This window comes from Dermochelys coriacea, chromosome 26, assembly GCF_009764565.3.
Source record: "Dermochelys coriacea isolate rDerCor1 chromosome 26, rDerCor1.pri.v4, whole genome shotgun sequence".
Taxonomy (NCBI): Eukaryota; Metazoa; Chordata; order Testudines; family Dermochelyidae; genus Dermochelys; species Dermochelys coriacea.
Window position 1 is genome coordinate 1,428,009 of NC_050093.1, and position 21,600 is coordinate 1,449,608.

The following is a 21,600-nucleotide window of genomic DNA, read 5'->3' on the forward strand; positions in this document are numbered from 1 at the left end:
AAGTACTCCTTTTCTTTTTGTGAATACAGACTAACATGGCTGCGACTCTGAATACTAGGGACAGTACAGCTAAGAGCCCAGTCCAGGTTTCTCTTCAGGATATTTGTAAGACAGTGCAAGTGGAAAAGAACATCTTCCCAGGTGTAGCTCTATTCTAAAAGGCAATATCTCTAGCAACTTGTATGCTTAGTTAAAAACCATGTAGTATGTTAAAGGTTCACAGCAGTGTAATACACAAATATACCACAAGTGTAATTTTGAGGAGGAATGGGGAGGAGGGTACAACTGGTAGAGGAGTAACTGTAAGGCAGGGGTGGTAGGAGGAGGACCACAGCAGAAACTAAGAACACAAAAACAAGCGAGGGAGACATGAGGTAGCATTAAAGAGTGTATGTAAATGGAATCTGGGCATTTTAGTAGTACAGGAACCACTGGTCCAGCCTCTGAAAAGCATTCCTACATCTGTGATTTTACGATAGTCCACCATTATGAACTCACACAGAGTAGCTGATATTTTTAATAGTCCATTCACACCTTTGGAGTCAAACATTTTTTCCTCATACTTTATCAAGTGAGCATGGTCACAGTTTCCAAGAGTGATAGTAACTCTAGGCTACCTCTGTTTTTGAGGTGGATAGTGAAGGGGCCTGACTTCCAGGGAGAGTGTGCCCAGCACTTTCTGAAAATCAGGCTGTTCAGGCTCTCTGTTTGAGCACCCAAAAAATTAAAGCACCTAAAAATCTCTGCTCAATCTTAAAGCTTTAGAAACAAGGAAACAGCTCAACTCTTAGCTACTGATACACTATACATGTGGAAAACTTATCTACTGGAAAGTGCTATTTTTCCAAAGTCAGTTTTTTATATCCACAAAATGTTACAGAAAAGCAAATCTAGAACAAATGATAGCTAACTTTCAGCAAAAGCGCCAACATTAATTCAAGTCCCTTTGACTTCAATCAGAATTTGACCAGCCCCCAAGTTCTCAGTAATAGGCGATCTGCACTTAACTTCAGTAGTATTTCAAGGTTAGACAATAGAGTTAGCTTTGTCAACATTCTGGACTACAACCAGTATTTTTTGGCTAGCTTTAAATATGGAAAGGGAGAAGAAGAAAAAAATCATACTTCAATAGTCACTTTCAAAAATGTTTGAAGTAAAATACACTGGAAAAAATCAGTTTGATTTCTCTTAGAATTTTAAAAAAAATCCTAACTGTCTAAATATTGCTTTCTAGACCACCTGTGAAAGTTTTCCCTACATTATACTAGAAAAAACTGTGTACAGCGTAAGCTTTGTCTTAAGCCACAGAGTGCAGGTCTGACTTTGTTTAATGAAACTATTTCTAATGGAAGTCAGCCTTTAATCAATTTCATCTGGAATTATATTTAAGATCACATCTTCATTTCCTCGACAAACCACAATTGAAAGAACATCATTGTTTTTAACAGCTTCACTTACATCCTCTGTCGAGGTGACTGTTTTTCCATTAATGCTGATAATCACATCATCACCATCTCTCATGCCAGAGCTGCAACAAAGAAACGAGAGACTTTGAATCAGATGATAAAGCAGGGAGTCACCTCCTGCCTTAGTCACAATGCTGAAATCTATGTAAAAGGCCAATGCTGTTTGTGTAAAGATATGCCTCAAAATAGGTCTTGAATACAGGTGGGGTCTACATAATTAAGGACTTTAAAATTCAACAAGGGCAACTTAAGTCAGTCCACTACTCTAGAGGTAGCCACTGTAAATTAATTCAGATAATCTAGTTATTAGAATTACACACAAACAAACGGTATCACTATGCAACTTATACAGTCATCAACTTCTGCATACAAGAGAAGAGGGAGAAGACAACACCTGTAATAGAAAACACTCCATGCAAGGAGAATCTGCTATGTGCTGATTCTTACTTGTCACTTATCTCAGCGACTCCAAAATTCCTCCATTCTAGAGTGCATGCAGCATTCACAGGCTTGCATAGATCACACCTCAGCTTCTAACCATCTGTATCCAAATGTCAGGGTTATTGCCTCAGAACTACAGCATATTTCCTTGAATGATCACTATCTTTTTAGCATACACATTGGGGATGGGTTTATTAGAGTCACTGGGCTAGCCCCAAGCTGCTAGATACGATGCAATACAACCCTCAGAAAAGGCCCTACTACATAGAAACATGGCGTGCAAAGAGCTGTTGGTTGTTAACTAGATACCTATTCAGTGTAACCAGCAGGACTTGAAACAATAGAGAGCTGCATTGTGGTATTAAGTACCACTATGCAGGGGGACAAGAAATTTTAACTAAGGTTCCAATTTCTACTAATTAAGTTAATGGAAGTTTTGACAGATGTGTACACCCAAAGAGGTACCTGCTGGAAAGGGAAGCAAGAGGGGGAGCAGTCCTTTTAGTTACAGGTGATCTGAATTGTCTGCCATGGAGCATGACTCCACTGTAGGACCACCCATGCCCCAATTCAGTGATAGAAGTCAGATGACAAAGCTGGTTCACTTGAGCTCTGCCTTCTTATGGAGAGGTAGAATGCTCAGCTCCACAGTCAGACTCATTAGCTCTGGGCATCAGCGTATACTGGAGTCACAGGACCAGGGGGAAGAAGAGAAGGATGCATAGGAAACACTATCAAATTGGGACTGTGGATGAACTTCTTAAAAAAAACACACACACCACACAAACCACTCCCCCCCCCCCCCAACAGATGGCTGGATTTATTCCCTTGAATTTTAGCATGGGACAGCTCTAGTGTCTAATATTCTTCCTTCACGCCCAGCACTGTTCTAATATAAGCATAGTCTTAGAGAAAGGACTAAAAATGTAAAGTGACATACACACAAAATGGGCAAAAAGAAAAGGAGTACTTGTGGCACCTTAGAGACTAACATTTATTTGAGCATAAGCTTTTGTGAGCTACAGCTCACTTCATCGGATGCATTCCGTTGCTGTAGCTCACAAAAGCTTATGCTCAAATAAATTTGTTAGTCTCTAAGGTGCCACAAGTACTCCTTTTCTTTTTGCAAATACAGACTAACACGGCTGCTACTCTGAAACACAAAATGGGGAAGCTTTCTGACACATATGCTGTAAACACTCTCAGTCAAGTAAAAATGGGAAAGGAAACTACAGTCCAAATCACACAGATCCCAAAAAATCAGACATCATCAATACACGTGCAAGAAGTTCAGCAATTCTTAATGTGAAATAAAACACTACAAACCTTGGAAGAGTTCCAAATTGCAGACCTTCTTGTTTAGCAGGCTAAATTCTGCATTAGTTACTACGGTTGACTTAAATGGGAATACATGGAATCTTAATCAGCCTAGAATTTTGCCCATCATTTTAAATCCTGTGGTTTCCTGTACTAACTTAATATTTCTGGAGAACTGGGTTCAAATCTCATTTAGGTCATAGGTGATCTGAGCATGGCAGTCTTGAACTAGTCCCCTGGTGGTAGGGTAGATGTTCACCTCATAAAACCACCACACAGTTTAGTCCAGTGGAACAACTGGGCTCAGCAAAGACTTGTACTGAAGTAAATCATGTTGCAGGCCAAAAAACTAGGATATTGATAGAGCTGTGTGCATAGGACCATCTGCATTAACACCTGCCCACATTCAGGCTATAGCTGCTGCTAACAGAAAACCTGATCTTGAAAGCCTGCCTTATATGAGACTCCCATGGATTTCACTGAGATTTCTGGCATGTGAAGGACACAGGATTTGGTGCAGACTCACCTCTTTCACTTACCTTCACAGATTATACCTGTTCTACAGTCAGAGGTGTGATTACAGCATGCATGCTTTCTGGCTTTGATCTAGCTCGAGTAACAGCAACAATGTAGCCATGGCAGTAAAGGCATCCACAGAAGCTAGCTTCTCAACACATACCCAGGGTCCTGGGGTAGGTTGTTCTCAGGCTAGTCGGAGCTGGGCAACTACACAGCTATTGTTACTTGTATTCTAGATCAAAGCTAGCACAGGTGGGCCTACACATGTTGTAATCACACCTCCCAATTGCAGTGTAGACATGGCCAAAGAGGAAAGCAGTAGCATTCATGTGGTTTTTTTCTCCCCATGTGACAGATTCAGCACTCCCTTAGCAATTCTTCTTGAAATGAAATTTTGGAAGTCATTTCTCCATTTCTGGTTCAAAGTACAACAGAATCTACTAGTCTTGACATCTAGACACTTAAGACTGGAAATAAGGCATGAACGGTGAGAGCAATTAACCATTGGAACAGTTTAAAAAAGGTCATGGTAGATCTTCCATCACTGGCAACTTGTAAATCAAGACTGGAAGTTTTTTATAAATGATCTGCTCTAGTAATTATTTTGGGGAAGTTCCCTGGCCTGGGTTATACAGGAAATCAGACTAGATTATCATAATGGTACCATCTGGCCTTAGAATCTATGAATTAATATCATTCTACTCTTCTGGTCTCAGCAGTGCCCTGAACACTGGCAGTATTCTGTAGTCAGGGTATACATGTGTACATACAATACATAATTACAGCTCTAATGTGTACGTTTTATGACTTACTGCTAGTGAGCACCACCCTCAGTCTGCTGGAGGTTATAAGGATGAAAAAAAGTTATAAACTATATAAATTCAACCCTTTTCTACTCAAGAACACAATAAGTGATCATCTTCACAGGATGTTATACAAGTCTCAGTATTTCTAACAAAAATACAAAAAAAACCACGCTTGATAAATCTGTCCTGATTTAAGGCACAATCCTCTCCTCAGGCAAGTCTCCTATTGACAAGAGCCAGAATTTTGCCCAAGTACAGAAAGCACAACAGGACCTTTCATCCCAAACGCACCAAAATCATTTGGTCTTTCAGATTTGAAAATGCTCTATGTATTTTTAGAACAAGGAGGGTGGGGGGAGGGGAAATGGATTCCGACTTGAACTGATCTTGTACTTGTGATGGCCGGCCACAGAAAGCCATCCTGGTGTGGACTGTGTGAGTGAGCAAAAGATCAGCCTCCATTCAGAGATCATAGCATTAAAGAAGATTGTATAGATCTCTTATATGAACACTACAACAGGAGCATTTGAGAGGCCCCTGCAATGCCCATGAAGAGGCAGACGGTGCAGCCTTCATTTTTAGGTTCTTACCTTGCAGCAGCAGTTCCTTGAATCACTTCAAAAACAGACTCCAGAGTTCAGGTCCGGGAAATCTTTATCATAGATTTTCAGTTCACGGATGAGACTGAGAAAGGAAATCATGATGATAAAACTCTTCTCATGAAATACTAATCAGCCCATTATTGCCTAATCCATTAGCTTGCAGGAGGCCTAGGAAAAACAGTGTCTTTTTTAATATTGCCAATTCAGAAATGGATCTGTATTATTCTGTCTCGGTATTGGGACAAGACGACCCAACAGATTTTAAACTGGCATAGCTATAAATGCACAAACATTCCTGTTTGTCCAGAAATGCAGACACTTAAAAAATTCATCCTACAGCAAGGCTGTCAACATTCAGGGATGTTTTTTGAAAGCATAATTAATTGATGCTATGATGTTGACAGCGAGCCTCAATGCAAAGTCCTAAATACAAACATTCACACTAACAACTGGATTCTTATGCTCGAAGCAGCTTTTTTAACCCCTTTCAGACAATCTATTTTTAAAAAGTTGTTTTAATAACAACCATGAAACTTATTATTGGTGTCACTTTCCCCTCAGAGGTATGTTTGCAATTTTCTAAACTGAAAATCATGCTACTATTTCCTGCTGATATTTGAAAGTTCCCTAGGACCCTTGGTATCCCTCTGGATTCCCTAGTCACCTGCCTAAATTGCCATTATTATTAATACTGCTGTAGAACTCAGAGGCTCCAATCTAGATCATGGCCTCATCTTTGGCATTATACAGATGCCAGGAGGACAGTGCCTGCCCCCAAAAGCTTGCCAACTAAATGACTGAGGGTGTGGGTCATAATCAATACATATACATACACATAAAGCCATTATATCTGTTCTATTATAAATAGATGAAGTGTTGGCTTACCCCCAGCCTACCTGCATAGGAGCAAATTCCGCTCTGTTAGAGGAAGTCCTGTAAATGCACCAGAATCTCTCCAGCTCCCAAGAAGAAAGTTATGGCTGAACTACTTATTGACTATCTGCTAGGCTGTCTTGAGCTCTCTGTCCTTACAGTGAGGGTATGTGTTTGAGCTGGGAGAGGGGGCTGGCGGGATGACACACCTGCACTAGTTTTGATTGAGCTAGCACACTAAAATAGCATTTAGCTATGGTGGCGTGAGCAGTGGGAGGGGCTAGCTGCCCCTAGAAAGTACCTGTCCAAGATGCTGGGCACAGACTCAGGGCTGTTAACCCATCCGGCTGCTTGTGTCAGAGCTACATTCTATTTTTATTGTGTTGGCTCAATCAAAGCTGGTGAAGGTATGTCTCCTCGAGCTGGGAATAACACCCCCACCTCAAACGATAGACAGTGTGAGAGACTGCATGAACGCTGGTGATGTGTGCAGAAAATAAAGCTTACTTAAAAGTGAGGGGAAGCATTCGGAATCCCATGCATTTCTTCTTGGGTCGAATCGTCCCTAGAAGGACAGAGTCAACATTCATGAAATCAAGTAAGACACAGCAAAACCATACCTCCAGAAACATCAGGCATTTGCTTGGAATGTCCAAGGGGAAAAGGGGGTTTTAGGAGCTGACAAAACAGCTCCAATTTTAAATTCTGTTGGGTCATTGTGAGAGTAACTTTTAGAAGGATAACAATGTTGAATAGAAAAGCCACATTTACTGTATAGTTTAAGTTTGCTAAAATGTTTACATCAGAAGATGGAACTATGGGCCCACTGAAGCCACAAGAATGGAGAACAGCTATGTTCTTCCATGGACTCCAGTGGGCTTTGGTTCAGAGCCTTCAACAGCAAACCTCACCCCGACAGGGGCCTCGGGAACAGGGCTGTGACTGGACATGCACATATGTGTAGGTCACAGGAGATGCACAGTAGTAGAGGCTGCATATAGGGACAAGGAGCAGGATTCTGACATCTCTTTACAAGTCTCTGTGAAGGCTGTCACTGTCCACCTGTGGATGGACTGATGGAAGGAGGTTTCTGGCAGTTCCAGCTGTGACTCACTTATAATCACACTCACACAGTGGGAAATTTTATTCATGTAGATGAGTCAATGAGCTAATAAAAAAATATAAATCCTAGAACCAGCAAGTGAGGATGCTCTTTTCATGTTACATGAGATGGAAACTCCTCAAGAATGGGACAGACACAGAGCATAAGTGGAAGGAGTGGCTTGGTCGGGTGACTCTAAACTAACATGTTTGTGAGGAACCTGCAGAATACAGTATGCAAAAGGTGCCTAATTCTACTAGAATGAGGGCCAGGTTAAACACCAGCCACTAATAGAGCATCATATCTCACTGCAGCACAGAGAGTACCCAACAGGCAGTAGGGGATTGCAATTTTGCCTTTATTCCCATTTCCCACAGATGTCCCGCACAGCAATCTCTCCTCACTTAGCCCCCTCTCCTTCATTCCTCTAATGCAGCTGCCTCCTCATCACCATTCCCAATGCTGAATCCAGACTGTGAAGAGAGGGGTTCCCTCCCTGCCTCCACCTGTAGGGCACAGCATGATGTCTATACAGCGCTCCCAGGCTGCTTAGAAGGGAGGTACCCAAACATCCCTCAATATGTTGTGTCAATTACCAAGCTGAGCTGGGAGCTCAGCTCCACGGCGACAGTGCACCATGCTATCCCAACAGTTAAGCTGGCCCATAACTCCACCCCAGACTCTGAACACAAGTTAGCAGGTTTGTGAACAGTGACCCGAGTGCATTTATTCCAAGGTCTCCATTCCCAAGGGAATTTGGGTACCAGTGAGAAACCACAACGCCCATGAGTGCACCTCAGCTGCAGCTCCATCAACACAATGCTGATGGCACAACTGCCGGTCTGGGACAGCTTGAAACTGTAGTTCTAACATGGCATGTTGCACCCAAATATACGTTTCCTGTGTCCGCCAAGTCCCCACCAGGGCTGCATTCTTAACATCTTACCACATGATATGGATTTGCCCCCCACCCCATAATATGCTATAGAGAAATTTCATGTCCATCTAACCAACCCACATTCCAGTCACTTCCACACAAAGGTTAGTTAATCTGAATTAACTGACACACTGGGAAGATAACGTTCTCTCATTAGGACTAGTAATGTTGGAGAGGATGACTAATGAATACTAAAATGGTATTTTAGTCTGTGCACAGCTCATGGGAGAGACCTTCCCTGTTTAAAGAATATCAAGCCATTCATTGTAATTGTCACCCAGCCATACCTCCCTCCACGCCCACATCTGGGTCAGAGGAGTGGGAGTGTGGATAAGAGATTAGACAGCATCACAAAAGGTCTCATCTGCTGAACACAAACACTCCTACCTTTCATATGCCAGTTGTGAGATTCTTCTAGGAACTGACGGATTCAGTCAGAGGGAATTGCAAAGGAAATGCCAGCTGTTACCTTCAGCGTATTTATCCCTACAACTTCACCATCCTGTTACAGAGTCCAGAGAACGTAGCAAGAGTAACCAGGCCTGGCTTATACAACACCTCTTACTGGGACACTTTTGGTGCAAGGTTTGCAAGAACCAACCACGTACTGTGTTACTGGGGTGACAAACACTTTCACAGCAAAATTGACCCAGTGCTGGCCAGAGTGGCATTGGAAAATTAGTTGATCATATGACCTTAGGGACATATAAAGGGACCAGAGTAAAGCTATCTATACTGCTGAGTTTAACACTAGACAGTGACACAAGTGCAAGGGAAGAGTAACTAACACCGTTTCCCCCACCATTTAATTCCAATTAGTGAATACAAATGTACAATTAAAAAGACTCCAACTTGAAAATAAAGTGAGGAGAGACTTAGATCCGAGGACCCTGGAACACCTAAACACTGGGCTTTGGGAGGTCCGAGTACAGATTGTTAGGGTAAGTGGAAACCATGGTATTAGCAAGTTCAGAATGGTATAACCAGAGTCCAGACTCCCAGCAAAGTGTTTGATGCAGCCTAGCTGGAATCTAACGCTAGCAAACCATGTGCCTGCAGTAAGAATGCAGTGCAGTGCTAATCCTTTCCATGTCTTCGCCCTGCCATTTACAGGGGAGCCATTCTTTCTGCCTTATTAGCACCCAGGATCTCATCCTGCAGAATGACAGACAAGTTCTACTCACTTAATGGGAGTTGTGGGTGCTCAGCACCTGGCAGGACTGAACACATGTGGAGTAGCTACAACAGCATCCTGCCATTGCTTGTACACACCAAGAAAGGGACAGTATTTGAAGCGGAAAGTTTGCAGGTTGTGTTAGTTACAAAGGCTGCCACGGTTCAGAGGGCACAGTCTGTCAGCTGCGCATTAAGCACATTCAGGGCCAGATTTTCTAAACAGCTCAGCACATGGCCACAGATGTCACAATAGTCACTTCTGGGGCTGAGCTCTTTAGTGTCCACTCTGTAGCGGAGACAGTGACAATGGAACAAGTGAGGTACAATACGCAGACTCAGCTTTCTCACGCTCTTCCGCCCATTGGTTCTCACAGGTGCTCCTTGAATTCAGACGCAGAGGGTCTCCCCGGGGTAGAATAACGTTTGTGATGGGTAGCTACATTTTCAAAAGCATTCCCAGATTAAGACAAGGGCTTTCTCAATATTTCACAGAGCAATAGCTCAGTTCACTTAACTCCAGGGTTAAAAACAGACTCATCATGTGTGTTAGATTGTAAACCACAACACTAAATAAATGTAGAATCAAAGGGGAATTCAAATTAGAATGGGGGCAGGGGGAGAGAAAACCTGATTCTCTTCTTGCTTGCCACGTAATCCCACTAGATTTGATGGAGCTATCCCTGATTTATGACACTGTAGGTAGGGCTGGTGGAAAGTTTTCTGTTGAAACTGTTCTTCAAACAGAAAATTGGATTTTCAACGAAACAAAGATTTTTTTCCACAGAAGAGTCTATTTTCTGTGGGAAAAAAAATCTTTTCACAAAGATTTTAGTCAAAATCTTTTGGTTTCCAATTTTTCAGTTACAATTCAGAGAGTTCTATGGAACATTTTGATGAAAATGAATAGGGGTTTTTTTGTCCAAACTTTTCGTTAAAAAAAAAAAAAAGTGAGACCAGGTTTAATAATCCCCCAGCAAATTAGGTTTTATCCATAATTTGCTGGGGGATTATTAAGGAGAATTGTAGACATCAGTGAGAAACTACTCCAATATGTAAGTGCAGAATAATTTAGAAACTGCAAGGCATACAAACGTGAGCCTTCCCTTCTTGCAAGAAACTCCTCCCCCTTGGCAGCTGCACATAGGAATAGTCAGGCCAAAGGCCCTTCTGGGCATCCTTGCCAGGAAGCATAACTCCTTATCCACAGGTAAATGAGTCCTGAAGGCATCAGGCCCTTTAGCAAGGCCATTGTGCAGGTAGAGTCTCTTTACTGATGAACAGATCTCACAGAACTGACAGGTTATGGGAGGGCCTTGGTCAAACTTGCTGCACAAAGATGGTTGCATCTAACTCCCATTCATGTCAGTCACTCATGAGGCATCCCCCAATGAGAAGCACAGACTACAGCGCCAAGACACATTTAGGGTGATAATGGAGTCTGTGTGCATTGCAGCAGTTGGGTGGCCTGGACTCCGCTTTATTTCCAGACACTTAATGGCAGTGAGGGAAGCGAAAGCCACGCTAAACACTTCCCTAATGTTCCTTTCCCCCATAAGCCATTGTTGTGGTTAGCACAGAGGTGGGCAAACTACGGCTCGCAAGACCCTCCTGCCCGGGCCCTGAGCTCCTGGCCCCAGAGGCTGGCCCCCAGCCCCTCCCCTTCTGTTCCCTCCTCCCCCGCAGCCGGCACAAGGCTCTGGGCGGCAGGGCTGCGAGCTCTTGCTGGGCTGCGCAGCTGCAGAGTTGCAGCCTGACTCGGTGCTCTGTGCTGCACGGTGGGTGGGTGGCTGGCTGCAGCCGGGCACACGGTTGCCTGTGCTGGTGCTCTGAGCAGTGCAGCTGAAGCGCCGCCAGCCACTGGAGCTCCAGGCAGCAGGGGGGGTTGGATAAAGGGCAGGGGAATTCAGAGTGGTGGTCAGAGGGCAGGGGTTTGGATAGGGGTTGGGGTCATCAGACAGCAGGGAACAGGGGGGGTTGAATGGGGGCAGAGGTCCTGGGGGGACAGTCAGGAATGAGAGGAGGGGTTAGATGGGGCAGTCAGGAGCAGAGGTTCCAGGGGCAGTCAGGGGACAGGGAGGGGTGGATGGGGCCAGATAGGGGGCAGGGTCCAGGCCACACCTGGCTGTTTGGGGAGGCACAGCCTCCCCTAACTGGCCCTCCATACAATTTTGGAAACCCGATGTGGCCCTCAGGCCAAAAAATTTGCCTGCCCCTGAGTTAGCACATGGATGTGAGGTGAATGCAAACAGGAGAGGCATCCATGAGACCATCTCTGTTAATTACAGTGTGGTTCACACAATGAAAAGTTTGGGAACTCTTTGGGCATCATTTTCTAAGGAACACAGGAACCCCAGTTAAATCTAACAGGAGAACTCTCTGCTGCTGTGGACATGCCTAAGGTCCCCACCCCTGAAGGGGAAGTCTCTAGACTTGGCACTTACATTGATGATGGCATCTGTCTGAATGTATGCCATGTCAGAGTCCTTCAGGCCAAGCTCCTTGCTGCCTCTCTGAGTGCTGCTGACGATTCCTGTCGTTACGGTGTTTTGTAAAGAGAAGGGACTAGGCAGTGCCACCACAAACTCCCCAGGCCGGAGGTCAGAGGATCTTCCCGGCAGTAGTACAGAGAGGGCAGTCTGGGAGGAGGCAGAACAATGAAACTGGTCACCTACTGCTAGACGCTGATTCCTTAGACTAGTACAGAAGCCCACAGGCTCCAGGAGAGGGAGTTTGCTCTGCTGCCTACAGAGTAGATATTCAAGTGTTATTAAACACTCTGAAGTTCAGGATTCCTAGGTTTAATCACTGAATGCTGACATGAAGGAGAGGTCTTCATACGGCAGGGTTCATTCAGATCAGCACATAACATGCCCTCAAGGATTCAAAGTATCTAAGGGCTAATTGATCCTGGCACATGAGCATATAGGAGGCATCAAATAGCGATTGGATACCAGGATGTCAAAAGAAAGATTTCAACCGAATACTTGCCTTCTCACTAACAACATGGAATACTCCTAGCTCGCGCACCTATAGGACTGCGCGGATCAGAGGCAGGTCTACTCAATTCGCAAGTACAAACATAGGTTTAGATGGGTAAAAAGACATTCTGTGGACAATTTCCAAAAAAATGTGACCCTCAATGGGTCCAATCCCATTGCTCCATTTCATCACAGCACTTCCTCTATTAAGCCCCACCTCACATATTTTGCTAGTGGGAAGTCTTTGAAAGAATTTCCTAATGCTCCCTAGGTGAGAGTGACAGATTCCCTGCTTGACCATATTGTGGCTTGGCTTGTCATATGATGGAGTACTGTTCATGGCATCTGACACTCAAACTCTCTTCAATATTTAAAACACCTAGTAAGAGCTGTGTACTGCCTCCAACAGCCCTGCCAGAAATATTAGCCATTCTCTTCTTTTCACAGTTTGGAAAGAACCTCTGCCCTGCTGTCATTAATGGGATGGTTGTAAGTCATTGCACTGCATGCATCACCGCTCGTCTTCACTTTACCAGTATTTCAATGTGCCATGCTGTGGCCATACTGACTCTCCTTTCAATTCAAAGGGGGCGTTCAGCTTAAAACAATCAAGGTCACAATGACTCAAACCAGCCAACCATTCGGGTTCAGGAGTTTTTAAATACAGCTCCAAAGATAGTTCTCTTATGAAAACAACAAGAACAATTCCTTTGGGTAGATTTACTTCCCCCCTGTGGCTTTGCAAGGAAGATAGTTCCTATTTTTTTCTTTTAAGTAAAGAACAAACAGAACACCCCCAACTAATTGCCACAGAGAGTCACAGAATTCCTTACAGACACACACCTCGTACAGAGAGGCCAACTGGGCAGCAAAATGAAAGTTTACTCCAAGCGGGTGGAAGGTTTGGAGTGTTTTTTTTTGTTGTTGTTGCTGTTTTTAAATACCTATTTGGAGTAGAACTAATTCTTTTATTAGTGTAACTAAAAGTTATTTGGGAAAAAAACCCAATAGTATCTTCCTGCAGCTACTAAATGAGAGCCGCTTGTAAACAGAGAAATAAGGCAGGTACTCGAACTGGGCAAGACCAACCTCTCTGCGGTGGGGCAGCTCCTAAACCCTGTGCCCAGAAAGGTTATAACTATGCTTTTTCCAATATCACTATTAGTCTTATGGAGAAAAGACCACTACCTACCGAACACATAAATATACCTGTTTTGAGTTTAAACCCGAGTTTATTTTCTGCTTCCCTATTTGATGGTCCTCTCCAGAGAACTGTCATACTCACATCAGGATATATTTTGATCAGGGCTATGTCCAACTTATGGTCGACATCTTTGACTTTAGCTTCGTACTGCTCCCTGCTCTTGAGCTCCACTCTGATTCTCTGCTTATTGGTGAGGACATGTGCATTGGTGACAATCAGTCCTTCCTCTGACACTATGAATCCGGAGCCACTGGACACAAGAACTTCTTGGCTTGAGTAGGACACCCTGTGCAATGAACGAGTTATGTTGTTGCTGTAAGTCTGAGTTTGTACCAAGTTGCACACTGAAGAAGCGTGCTTTCTGATATAAACCTCACAATAGTAGCGTAATGTTAATCTTGATCCTAATCCCCTCCTTAAAAAAAAAAAAAAAAAAAGGAACAGTACTGGGAATATCTTAAAAGATACAGCACAGGTTGCCAACATGAATGTCCCTTGTTCAAGCAGGACCCTGAGGGAGCAAAAATTCTATGTCACTACAACTACATTAGATTACTAAAATGGAAAGTTTTAAAATAATGTGTATTTCTTCATAGTTTTTTCCATCACCCTCAGCTTGGTCAATGATACTAATCGGCAACACTTTTTAAAAGTCCCATTTCTAATCAATTTTACTTTCTGGTTCTCATTCTGTGGCCCAGTGCTGCAAAAGTTGGACTGGAGATGCTGCAGGGGAATCTTTGAATTTTGGGGGTTTTTTTTCTTAAAGTCATATAAACATTTATATTAGTTTTAGGTTTCACAAGTGCTTGTTTATACAAAACCTAACTTTTGGGCCAGATTTGACAGGAGCGCCCCTATTAATCAAATAGTAAACAAAATGGCATTGCTTACAAGCATCAGGCTTTCTGATCTTGCATTTTAAGCCTCTCCGGTGACATTTCTATAGGATTGTTTTACTGTCCACAGCAACAGCCCAGGACAATCTACTCCCTTCTCAATTTAAATGATGTTTACATGCCTAACAATAATTAATCCTGATGGGAATTCCCTGTGCCAATATCAGGCACATCCAGATGAAGACAATTTTATGGATTTCATTCCTCCACACAGTGGTCTATTTATTCAAATGTTCATGAATGAGAGCTTGCTCTGCTGCTTCTATACCATAGTTCAGAGATATTTGCAAAAAGAGCTCCCAACCACCTCTACCAGCAAATTCATTAGGAAACAGAATAAAACCAACAGCCTTAATTTGGCATCCATACCTGCGAAAGAGCTCAAGATGGACAACAGCTGGAGCAATCTTCTCCACAACATCAGCAATAAAATTAAACTTGTACCTCAGGCTGTCAGGATGAAGGAGCCTAGGGGCAAAAGGTTTTAATTCCTGTTTATCAGTTTCCACTACACATAGAGATCATTACAGTAACAAGCAGCCACTGACTTGCTTCTCAAACTCTCACCATATAAATCACCATCTGCTCACTTTCAAACAGAACTACAGATCAGACTGCAAGCTGTTTTTTTAAGAGAGACTTTGTCTTCATTTACCTAGCAAAACAGCTCTAGATCTTGACTGGGGCTTTGGGCACAATCACAATTTTAATATTCAACAACAACAAGTTTACAGGTTGTATCTCACGCACAAAGGCTTTTGGGAACCATCTGATCACCAAGACCACCCTCTCTCCTTACCCTTCAGTATTCTGCCCCATATTAGTCCTTTATTCCCAGCCACTGACCAGTGTTTATCTGATTGTTCCCCATGGACCTTTTTATGCTAGAACAGATACCCGAGCTGCACATATCACTGCTCCATCTGCTTAGTCTGTGACCAGTTCTCTGCACCTTCTTAAGGAAGATCTACTTCATGATTTTTATATAGGGTTGATCTTGTTAAATACTGAAATATTCTGAATAGCAGGAAATAAATCAGGTAGACAGTTACTTGGACATAAGCAGAAGTTTGTAGCATAGATAGGATAACATGCCAAGGGTGTGTTTTTTTTCCCAGGCATGTGGTTTTACTGGTCATTATGTTTGAGGTCTGGATGGAATTTTCCCTCTCAAGGGAATGCTGGCAAAGACCCTAGGGATTTTTCACCTTCTCCTGGGGCAGTGGGTGAAAGTATCCTGTGTAATTATTAGATGGAAAATATATAGTCATATATGGAAAATACAGCATTCGGTTACTCACTTCCACCATGTTTATTTTAATATTCAATCAAGGCTGGCAGTGAACGGTGTCAAGAAGCATATCGGGATCCTACAGACTGGATTCCATTCAATGCACTGTTGAAGTAGAATAACTGTTTAGTTGAACTGGCCCACCTTCAGTCTCTGGGAGATGCAATCTGGATTCCCCCAAGCATCTTAATCTTCAGGGAGAAGTGGAGCAAAACATGTATACCAAGAGAGACGAGACCTCAAAGAATTCAATTAAAACTTGGCTTTCCTTATTCGCCATGCAATAACTCATTGCCAAAGAGATAGAAAACGGTTTTCCATCCCATAGTTTTATCAGCACCATCGTGTTAGGCTTTTAACTCTCCAAATCCTGCATTTACAGATTAGATAGGCAGTCCTTCATAGGGTTAAACCTAGAAGTGTCTACCCTTCCATAATACCTATTTCAGTACAGATTTCAGAGTAGCAGCCGTATTAGTCTGTATTCGCAAAAAGAAAAGGAGTACTTGTGGCACCTTAGAGACTAACAAATTTATTAGAGCATAAGCTTTCGTGAGCATCCGATGAAGTGAGCTGTAGCTCACGAAAGCTTATGCTCTAATAAATTTGTTAGTCTCTAAGGTGCCACAAGTCCTCCTTTTCTTATTTCAGTACAAGTTCCCATTTGGACATACTTATTCCAGAACAGCTGCTTCATTAAGCATCCAAATGTAGACTAGTCCTGGAGGAAAAAAAGAAAAACAAAAAAACACCCTCTGGGTAACCCTGCCGCTGAGCTCAAAACCCTGTGCTGATAAAGTCAAGCCTCTGGTCCTGCACCTGGCTGGATCCTTCACTCTGGACTTGCCCAATTAGAACCTTAGGGAGAAATAACATTTCCACACCCTCTGTGAAACTTCAGTCAGTCCAAAAGTAGCTGCAGGATCCCTGCCTCACCCAGGAACGAAGGGAAATGAAAAGCAAACCTGGTCTCACAGAGACTTGACGAGAGCAAAACCGAGAAAGTGACAGCTATTGAACCATGGGAAGAAAGGAGGCAGAAGGCACCTAGCAGACGGACGGCCAGTGCAGGAGAGAAAGAAAGGAGAAGGGATGAGAAGAGCCAGTGGCAGCAGAGAGCAAGACCACGGGGAGGAAGAGAGTGAGCGGGCGAAGGGGGCAGGCAGGTGGACGCTGCGTTTGTTAGGACGGGCCGGCTGCTTGGATGGGGGGCAGGTTACAGGCTGGGTAGCGGAGGAAGGAGCGGACTGGTTGGGGCAGCCGGCCGGGCTCGGCGTTTCCCTGACCCAACGCCCCGCAGGCGCGCCTGTGCTCGGGGGCGGGTATCGGGGGGCGCCCCGAGGCGGCGGCTCCCTCACCTGGCTCCCCGCAGCCGCCCTTCCGCACGGGGATGGCCGGGGGCGCCTCCCGCAGCCGCGCCCGACGCTCCTCGGCCCGCAGCTGGCACAGGCTGCGCTAGGTGCGGCCGCCGCAGCCGCAGCCGCAGCGGGCGGGAGCAGGGCCCCGCCGGGGGCCGCCCCCATGGCCGGGGCCGCACCGCGGAGCGGAGCGCCCCGGCTCCCTTTCAGGGCTGCCCCGTCCGCAGCCCTCCCGGCGGGGAGCAGCCCCGGCGCGGCCCCTGCCCAGCTGCCGCCGGCCCGGGACTGGCCACCTCCCGCAGCGCAGCTGGGCCCGGCCGAGCCGTGGCCACTCGCCCCGCGGCAGAGCGGCCCCGGGGGCACTCACGGGCCGGGCTTCCCGTCGGATGCGCGGTTACAGCGGCCTCTGGGCTGCCGGCTGGGGGTACCAGTCTAACAGGTTCTACTGGCTGGTCCAAAACGTGAGCGAGGCCAAACAGCAAAAATTAAGATGTTTGTACACCGATGCGAGGAGCCTAGGTAACCAAATGGAGGAACTAGAGCTACCGGTGCAGGAAGTGAAAGCAGATATTAGAGGGATAACAGAAACATGGTGGAATAGTAGTCATGACTGGACTACAGGTATTGAAGGGTATGTGCTCTTTAGGAAAGACAGAAGCAAAGGTAAAGGGGGTGGAGTAGCATTGTGCATCAATGATGAGGTAGAATGTAAAGAAATAAGAAGCGATGCAATGGATAAGACAGAGTCCGTCTGGGCAAAAATTACATTGGGGAAGAAAACTAGTAAAGCCTCTCCTACGATAGTGCTCGGGGTGTGCTATAGACCTCCGGGATCTAATTTGGATATGGATAAAGCCCTTTTTAATGTCTTTAATAAAGTAAATACTAATGGAAACTGCATGATCATGGGAGACTTTAACTTCCCAGATATAGACTGGAGGACCAGTGCTAGTAATAATAATAGGGCTCAGATTTTCCTAGATGCGATAGCTGATGGATTCCTTCATCAAGTAGTTGCTGAACCGACTAGAGGGGATGCCATTTTAGATTTAATTTTAGTGAGTAGCGAGGACCTCATAGAAGAAATGGTTGTAGGGGACAATCTTGGCTCAAGTGATCATGAGCTAATTCAGTTCAAACTAAATGGAAGGATTAACAAAAATAAATCTGCAACTAGGGTTTTTGATTTCAAAAGGGCTGACTTTCAAAAATTAAGGAAATTAGTTAGGGAAGTGGATTGGACTGAAAAACTTATGGATCTAAAGGTAGAGGAGGCCTGGGATTACTTTAAATCAAAACTGCAGAAGCTATCGGAAGCCTGTATCCCAAGAAAGGGGAAAAAATTCATAGGAAAGAGTTGTAGACCAAGCTGGATGAGCAAGCATCTTAGAGAGGTGATTAAGAAGAAGCAGAAAGCATAGAGGGAGTGGAAGATGGGAGGGATCAGCAAGGAAAGCTACCTCTTTGAGGTCAGAACACGTAGGGATCAAGTGAGACAGGCTAAAAGTCGAGTAGAGTTGGACCTTGCAAAGGGAATTAAAACCAATAGTAAAAGGTTCTATAGCCATATAAATAAGAAGAAAACTAAGAAAGAAGAAGTGGGGCCGCTTAACACTGAGGATGGAGCGGAGGTTAAAGATAATCTAGGCATGGCCCAATATCTAAACAAATACTTTGCCTCAGTCTTTAATAAGGCTAAAGAGGATCTTGGGGATAATGGTAGCATGACAAATGGGAAGGAGGATATAGAGGTAGATATTACCATATCAGAGGTAGAAGCAAAACTGAAACAGCTTAATGGGACTAAATCGGGAGGCCCAGATAATCTTCATCCAAGAATATTAAAGGAATTGGCACCTGAAATTGCAAGCCCATTAGCAAGAATTTTTAATGACTCTGTAAACTCAGGAGTAGTACCGAATGATTGGAGAATTGCTAATATAGTTCCTATTTTTAAGAAAGGGAAAAAAAGTGATCCGGGTAACTACAGGCCAGTTAGTTTGACATCTGTAGTATGCAAGGTCCTGGAAAAAATTTTGAAGGAGAAATTAGTTAAAGACATTGAAGTCAATGGTAAATGGGACAAAATACAACATGGTTTTACAAAAGGTAGATCGTGCCAAACCGACCTGATCTCCTTTTTTGAAAAAGTAACAGATTTTTTAGATAAAGGAAATGCAGTGGATCTAATTTACCTAGATTTCAGTAAGGCATTTGATACCGTGCCACATGGGGAATTATTAGTTAAATTGGAGAAGATGGGGATCGATATGAACATCAAAAGGTGGATAAGGAATTGGTTAAAGGGGAGACTGCAACGGGTCCTACTGAAAGGCAAACTGTCAGGTTGGAGGGAGGTTACCAGTGGAGTTCCTCAGGGATCGGTTTTGGGACCAATCTTATTTAATCTTTTTATTACTGACCTTGGCACAAAAAGTGGGAGTGTGCTAATAAAGTTTGCAGACGATACAAAGCTGGGAGGTATTGCCAATTCGGAGAAGGATCAGGATATTATACAGGAGGATCTGGATGACCTTGTAAACTGGAGTAATAGTAATAGGATGAAATTTAATAGTGAGAAGTGTAAGGTTATGCATTTAGGGATTAATAACAAGAATTTTAGTTATAAGCTGGGGACGCATCAATTAGAAGTAACGGAAGAGGAGAAGGACCTTGGAGTATTGGTTGATCATAGGATGACTATGAGCTGCCAATGTGATATGGCTGTGAAAAAAGCTAATGCGGTTTTGGGATGCATCAGGAGAGGCATTTCCAGTAGGGATAAGGAGGTTTTAGTATCGTTATACAAGGCACTAGTGAGACCTCACCTAGAATACTGTGTGCAGTTCTGGTCTCCCATGTTTAAAAAGGATGAATTCAAACTGGAGCAGGTACAGAGAAGGGCTACTAGGATGATCCGAGGAATGGAAAACTTGTCTTATGAAAGGAGACTTAAGGAGCTTGGCTTGTTTAGCCTAACTAAAAGAAGGTTGAGGGGAGATATGATTGCTCTCTATAAATATATCAGAGGGATAAATACAGGAGAGGGAGAGGAATTATTTAAGCTCAGCACCAATGTGGACACAAGAACAAATGGGTATAAACTGGCCACCAGGAAATTTAGACTTGAAATCAGACGAAGGTTTTTAACCATCAGAGGAGTGAAGTTTTGGAATAGCCTTCCAAGGGAAGCAGTGGGGGCAAAAGATCTATCTGGCTTTAAGATTCTACTCGATAAGTTTATGGAGGAGATGGTATGATGGGATAATGGGATTTTGGTAAGTAATTGATCTTTAAATATTCAGGGTAAATAGGCCAAATCCCCTGAGATGGGATATTAGATGGATGGGATCTGAGTTACTATAGAAAATTCTTTCTTGGGTATCTGGCTGGTGAATCTTGCCCATATCCTCAGGGTTTAGCTGATCGCCATATTTGGGGTCGGGAAGGAATTTTCCTCCAGGGCAGATTGGAGAGGCCCTGGAGGTTTTTCACCTTCCTCTGTAGCATGGGGCATAGTTGACTTGAGGGAGGCTTCTCTGCTCCTTGAAGTCTTTGAACCATGATTTAAGGACTTCAATAGCTCAGACATGGGTGAGCTTTTTCATAGGAGTGGGTGGGTGAGATTCTGTGGCCTGCGCTGTGCAGGAGGTCAGACTAGATGATCAGAATGGTCCCTTCTGACCTTAGTATCTATGAATCTATTTTAGATATATACATTTACATTTGGCATTATTAAAATGCATAGTGGTTGCTTGTATCAAACTTATCATGTGATCCAGTTTTCCCTCTATCATTGACCTGTCCTACTCATTATTTACCACTCCTCCAATCTTTATCATCTGCAAACTTTATCAGTAATGCTCTTGTACACTTCCAGGTAAATTGCCAAAAAAGATAAATAGCTTAGAGTCAAGAACTGATCCCTGCAGGACTCCATTAGAAACACACCTGCTCACTGATGATTTGCTGTATACAGTTACATTGAGATCTATCAGGTAGCCAGTTATAAATCCATTTAAAGTGTGCCATCTTGATTGTGTATCATATAGTTTCTTAAAATATAGTGCAGTACTAAGTCAAATGCCTTGCAGAAGTCTATTACATCAACACTGTTACCTTTATCATCCAGCCTTAAACTGCCTTTTTTTATGAGATTATAAGACCTATTTTCCACAGATCTACATTGCTTGGCATTATTATTTTCCTTTACTTCTTTATTAATAGAGTCCTGTGTCAGCAGTTCCATTATTTTCCGTGGGATCAATATCAGGGCTGACAGACTTATAATTATCTGGGTTATCCCATTTACCCTTTTTAAATATTGGCACAATATTGGCTTTCTTTCAGTGCTCTGGAACTACCCCAGTGTTCCAAGAATTACTGAAAAAAATCAATATTAATTGTTCAGAGAGGTCCTTGACTAGTTCTTTTAAAACTGTTGGATGCACATTATGTGGACCTGCTGATTTTTAAAGTGTCTAATTTTAGTAACAGGGGTTTGACATCCTCATTACTGTTGGATTAGAAAATATTTCATAATTGTGATATACCTGCACCATCTAGCTTTTTCCCAAATACAGAAAAATATTTATTGAATACTTTTGCCTCCTCTGCCTTATTATTGACAG

At 43.6% G+C, this 21,600-nt stretch overlaps 1 protein-coding gene across 1 annotated transcript in view; it reads right to left on the minus strand.

The window, feature by feature from the left end:
• The window catches only part of HTRA4 (HtrA serine peptidase 4), a 25,318-nt gene continuing 3,718 nt past the window's right edge, over window positions 1-21,600 (minus strand). The window contains 9 exon segments of the mRNA XM_043502909.1: window positions 1-1,528; window positions 5,140-5,175; window positions 5,177-5,233; window positions 6,532-6,589; window positions 8,451-8,565; window positions 11,681-11,875; window positions 13,503-13,707; window positions 14,690-14,785; window positions 16,966-17,344. Coding sequence (XP_043358844.1) covers window positions 1,360-1,528; window positions 5,140-5,175; window positions 5,177-5,233; window positions 6,532-6,589; window positions 8,451-8,565; window positions 11,681-11,875; window positions 13,503-13,707; window positions 14,690-14,785; window positions 16,966-17,344 — 1,310 coding nt within the window. The 3' untranslated portion in view covers window positions 1-1,359.